The following is a 6,159-nucleotide window of genomic DNA, read 5'->3' on the forward strand; positions in this document are numbered from 1 at the left end:
TAAACAATTATTATTAATACTTGTCAGTTCAGTTGACAACAAATTACTTAATTAGTACCTACAGAAAGCCATAATTTATCTGGGCTGGAGTAAAAGACGTGTACGAATGAATGAATGAATCCCGCGAAGAAAAGTACACTATAAATGTTCAATATCTCGATATATATGAATAGGTAGGCTTACTCTAAAAAAAGCAATGATGACAAGGCTTCATACCTTTTAAATAATTATTTTCTAATATACATTAGTAATACTTGGAAAACTTCGATAAAAATTACCATTAGGCAACTTGAACGTTTGATAAAAATCACATACACAAATACATGCATACCTATTTAATATACATAAGATTTTAAAATGGTATTATGTTATTATTTCAAAATAAATATATCATTTTGATAAACCTCAGAAACCTGAACATAATATTAGAAAAAAAAGTTAAACCGAGTGGGATTCGAGCGTAGGATAAAAAAAATATATACCCACATAATGGAAAGGATGTATTTTTTTTACTTTAATTTTACTTTCTTTCAGTAATGACTCTCCAAACGATGCCGTTTCTGCTTTGTCTGATTGGTTTGTCATACCTTACATCATCATGTGTTGGAGACCATTTGTCGTTAAAGCTGATGCACCAGTGGTCACAGCTAGATTTCCAGTTTCCCAATGCCTCAGAAAGGCAGAAGGCAATTTCCTTGAACCACTTCATCCCTGGAGCATCCGTGCCTTTAGATCTTTATTCAGATTACATAGGTAATTACATTAAATAAGCCAAGGGTTGAAAAAAACGTGTATTTTATTTTAAAGTTAGTACATAAATATTTTTTATTTAGATTTTTTACTAAGAAATGTACACACATTTCAAAGTTTTTTACGTGTGACTTTATTGGGTTACAGCTAACTAATTAATGTGACCTTCCAATATAAAAATGTTCCCCAACGATACTTTTGAATTTAACTTAAGTTAAGAATATTTATGAAATTTATCTTATTCAAATTAAAATGTTATTATTAACATTAAGCCAACATTACAAGGTGTATATGAGTTTAATCTGTTCACAACACGTTAAGCTTTTAATGAAGCTGTTCAAAGTTGCAAACTTTGCAAATTTGATGGTTAATTCGCTATTAGTATTTTTTTAATGTAAAAGTTGATCGCAACAACAAACTCATTGGCTACTCATGAACGATACACACTACATGGGAAATGATACTTAAACAAACACGAAGAGGAATTCGGAAGAGAGCAGTCATCGACGGGTGAATGGTGTTCATCAGGATGAGCGATTGGCGATTGGCCATGAAATATCTGAAGCGGATTTTTTTTTATATCATGTCCGATTTGAAGAAAATCATTTATAATCATATTAATATGTTGTATTAATGCGCCGGCTAGACGGTAACAACTTGCCTGCGCAGTATATTTTGTGAAAATTACTTTTACAGCGCTTTTCGGTTTGCGCGAGCTTCAGTTTTCCTGTCCATACACACGGGCTTCCCGATACAAACCGTTTTGCGCAGGTAAGCTTGTGGTACATAAAGCAAGGGCATCTATCCGGCGCTTAACAGTAGACATGGATATTATCCACTTGCTCAACCTAATAGGTACTTTGCTCCAAACATACACTGAAAAACAGCATGTGAATTTGCCATACCCGAGATTCGAACTAGGGACCCACTACATCGTAAGCCGAAGCTGCTCAGCCATAGTGGGTAAAGCAGAATACATAATAAATATGGAATATAAAATATTTGTAGGGAACGATGGCAAAGGACGGATATTCGTGACGGTGCCCCGTCAAGGACCCGGGCGTGCATTCACCCTCACCACGATCAGCTCTTCGCCAGGAGTCGGTGGACCTCTTCTGCTCCCCTATCCTAGCTATTCATGGCATGTTAACCAAGGCTCCAATTGCGTTGGCTTGACTTCCGTATTCAGAATTGCGGTACCATTTAATAATTATTAATATTTTTATATACCTAAATATGTCTTACTTAATCGTTTGTAATTATTATTAATTTTTATCAAGTGATATAGGTACTTAACTATATTTCTCATTATCTCGTTTTTTATTTTATTTTCATCCCAATTAGGCATCCAGACAACTTAAAATAAATTCCGAAAAATAATTAAATCGTCAATGTTAAAGGTATAGACACAACCATGTCTGACTTCGATCATAACCCAGAACCATTCTGTAATAGTGTCATCAATTCTGACAGAGCATTCGATATTCTCGTGTGGGGGTTTGATTATGGCGTTGACCTTTAGATGGATACGGTATTCTCCAAGTATTTATTCTCAGCTTGTGGCTCTGCTGGAGAACACATTATAATATTATTATTATATACTACTTATACTTGGGGTTCTCTTCTCTAAGTGAGCCACCTATGCGTTTGGCATTTATCATCTTCATATCTAGTGTGGATCTGAGGATTTTTGTGGCGAAGTTAATTCGACCTCTGGTGGTTTTGCGACCGCCAGAGGCCGATGCTAGATTATATTGTTAACTTGCAGGCTGACGACTGCAATAGGCTGTGGGTAGCGGACTCTGGAAAGATCGGCTCCAATGCCAATTGCCCACCGCAACTACTTGCCTTTGACCTAGCCACTGACAAACTTATATTGAGATATAGGATTCCACAAGATCAAATCAGGGAGAAAACACTTCTTGTCAATCCGGTAAGATTAGTATCATTTAAATTATTATCATATTAATACTATCGACCGAAGTTATTTGATGGAATTTGAATTTAAATTCTAATGTTTTGTACTATTCTTAATAAGTAATAACTATTAACTAATAACTTTTAAAGACTGATATCATATGACCCTTGACTTGATAGATAGGTAATGGAGTTTTTACCTACTTTATTGTATTGATTTATTATATAAGTTAGAATTAAGGGTGTTCGTTGTCAGTGAGTGTTTGCCTTTGGTGAGTATACACAGTGCCTGAAAATGCCGAAAGGCGAAACCCGGGTTGCCAAAAACGACTCAAATGGAATAGTATAAAACTTAAATCCATTAGAATTAAAATTATTATCATTTGTGAAGATCTAACCACTGCAATATCCTTTCGAAAAATTAACATACCAGGGTAGTTTGTAAAGTTAGCAAATATCATATCATACATATATATATAATAGCAAAGTTGGTAAATATTAAATAAAACATTTTTGCCAGTATTTCATACTATCTGAAAAGGTCATGGACTGCACAATTCTTGTCACTGTGCCATATTATTTTTATATTCGTGGAATAAATCGCACATGATCAAGTCTAAAAAATATTACCAATCTATTAAAAAACTATATTGTGGCGTTTATTTCTTATTAAATAAATTACTGCCAACAAAAATTGTCATTTATATGCCCACCAACATGTTTTTTTACAGGTACCAGATGTACAAAGTTTGGTGGATTCGTGCAAAAACACATATGTATACATCGCAGATGCAACCGCATTCGGCCTTATTGTATTTGACATGCAAAACAATCGATCCTGGAGAATTGAGAACAAGGAGTTTTATCCAATGCCTACTTTTGGTACCCATACCATTGCAGGTGATTAAACATACACACACATACTCAGTTATTACTTTATCGGTATACTGTTAAATGAATATGGGTGTTAATTGAATGTGGGTGGATAGTACTTTCACGTATGACCATGCGAGCTATTACTGCGTGTCGTTGATCGTGAACTTACTCCAATGCATAATGGTTTAATACACAAAGATACAATGAATAAGGCATAATATGGTCAATTATTATACCATATTGGCTAAGCACCAGATATTACATACGATGAAGTGAATGTAAAATCCAACGATTGTATATTTCTCTTCTTGCTTTACTGTGAGGTGAACAGTGAACACGTGGGCAGCAGCTGTAAGTAGATACATGAACATGCGATGTATGCTAGCCACTGGTGGGTACGCTTAGCCACAAGTGGTCGCATCTGCACTAGGCTTTAGTCTCGCTACATCAGCTTGCCTATTCTAGCAATTGCATATACCGGTATACTTACTGTTACATCGGAAAATTAGAATAGACTGGTGCCAAACTTGGAATGCAAAAATTAATACCTACTTTAAAAAACAATTTTCTTTGTACTTACATTTAACTTTTTTTATTTTTTCCGTAGCAAGTCTTTTTATGTTAGAAAAAATACCTTAAGTAATTAAAATTGTGTTTAAAATTAGGTAAATATTGTTTGTTTTTCAATAAGTTTATTGATTATATCTCCAGGAGAAAGCTTTGACCTCATGGCAGGAATTCTTGGATTAGCTTTATATCCTCGCATCCGCGGAAGACCAGCTGATACCCTTTATTTTCATGCGTTGGCATCAAATGTGGAGAACACTGTATCTACATCTGTCATCAAGAATTATACGCTGTTTCAAAAGAATACCAATGCTGCGCCCCGGGAGTTTCGGGTACGATATTGAATCCATTTTTTTCTTACATTTTTAATGAAATATATGTAGGTATGTTATTAAGATACCCTATAATAATTTTACGTCATATAATAGTCTTATTTTAAACCTCTTTATTTTACATACATAATTTGAAAACATCTCATCTCATTATATATACCCACAAGAAAAAAAAATAGAAAAAATACGACAATTATACGGATTGTATTATATTAATACGGATTTGAATCTGCAACCGTTGGATTCGCGCTAGCGTGCTTTTTCAACTCAACTATGGGCATCCTATTTGATTATGACGATTTTAACTAGTAGTTCTTACATGGAATGCTTATAAATTTACGTTACAATGTTGGCTATCGGTATTTCTGTATTAAATCTAGGTATGTAGGTATCAATTAAATGCATAATAATCACTATATTATATACATGAGATGTTTTCAAATTATGTTTGTTCAATATACCTATACCTAGAATTTTACATTCTCTAATCTTTTAAATTATCCGTTGAATAAACAAAGTAGTTTATTCCATTTTTCTCCATCTCTAAGATCCGATGTGGATATTAGCTGCCTAAAAATAGAGGTTAGCAACTTGTTCAACCTATTCACTATTAGGTTCAACCATACTAAAGATATAAACATATATTAAAAAAACAACATGTGAATTTTCCAGACCTACGATTCAAGCCCGACTCCCATGACATGCTAATCAAATACGTTAAAACTAGGCCATTACGGGCTTATAATTTATAGCCAAGTCATATTATATTGGTATATTGTCAAAAAAATAATAAAATGTATTTACCAACATATATTTTTATAAAACTAAAATTAAAAAAAAACAGCACCCGGATTCAAATCCAGAAGTTCAAATCCCAGTCGTTGCAAATATTGATCTAAAAAAAATCTAATATGTATACCTACTTCTGATGTGTATGAAATATATGTTTATTTTTTTTCAATGTGTTATCAAAATTCTAAAGTATAAGTATGTAAATAAAGTTAATTTTAATGATTAATATCTATTCCTATAGCCTATCACTGGAATTCGTCTAACACAAGCAGCAGGTGAAGACTTCGACAAATCAGGACGATTGTATTTCGGGCAGAATTATCCTATTGCCCTATACAGGTGGGACAAAACGGCGCCCTTTGACGTAAGATACTTTGAAATCCTTGACTACAATAACCAAACCCTGCAGTTTTTATCCGCAATCAAGATCACGGAAGAACACGGGGAGGAAGTTCTATGGTTGATGTCAAACCGATTTCAGAAATTCAGTACGAATACTCTCAACCCTTCAGAGATTAATTTTAGGATTTATAAAACTTACGTAAATAATGATGAAATATAGACATTATTTTTGTGTATTTATTGTATTAAAAAATCCCTTTACCAATTTCATATTACATTTAAAAAATTTCAAAACTTAGTTTATAAAAATAAGCAAAATGATTAGTAGCTTTATTATTTATTATACCTACCGTTTTAAATTAAGTAAATAGATTAAGAATTCAAAATATAATTTAAATAAAAAACTTGAAATACTCTGAATGTTTAATGTGTTGTCTTATACATATAAATTGAGTACCTAGCTATAATATAATATATAAGCATATGGCAAAGAAAAAAAATATCAGAAAACATAGCAAAAAAAGTTGTGATTATATTGAGATGCACGTCGCGTACTGTCACGCTGTTACGGCAACAAATTTAG

At 33.0% G+C, this 6,159-nt stretch overlaps 1 protein-coding gene across 1 annotated transcript; it reads left to right on the forward strand.

Moving 5' to 3' along the window:
- Positions 1-536: 536 nt before the first annotated feature.
- LOC147079183 (major royal jelly protein 9-like) lies at positions 537-5,796 on the forward strand. Its single transcript, XM_085956000.1, has 6 exons — positions 537-753; positions 1,759-1,946; positions 2,519-2,683; positions 3,399-3,567; positions 4,255-4,442; positions 5,476-5,796. Exons 1-6 carry the CDS (start codon positions 537-539, stop codon positions 5,794-5,796), a joined length of 1,248 nt encoding a protein of 415 aa, XP_085812126.1.
- The last annotated feature ends 363 nt before the right edge of the window (positions 5,797-6,159 follow it).

Source organism: Rhyacophila brunnea, unplaced genomic scaffold, assembly GCF_057557595.1.
Source record: "Rhyacophila brunnea isolate RB1 unplaced genomic scaffold, BYU_Rbru_1.0 scaffold_10, whole genome shotgun sequence".
Lineage (NCBI taxonomy): Eukaryota > Metazoa > Arthropoda > Insecta > Trichoptera > Rhyacophilidae > Rhyacophila > Rhyacophila brunnea.

Bases quoted from the DNA above. Each gene is read 5' to 3' on its own strand.
- LOC147079183 (XM_085956000.1), top strand. From the start codon at position 537: ATGACTCTCCAAACGATGCCGTTTCTGCTTTGTCTGATTGGTTTGTCA. The intron at 1,947-2,518 runs GTACCATTTAAT...GTTAACTTGCAG, and splicing joins CTTCCGTATTCAGAATTGCG to GCTGACGACTGCAATAGGCT. The intron at 4,443-5,475 runs GTACGATATTGA...CTATTCCTATAG, and splicing joins CTGCGCCCCGGGAGTTTCGG to CCTATCACTGGAATTCGTCT.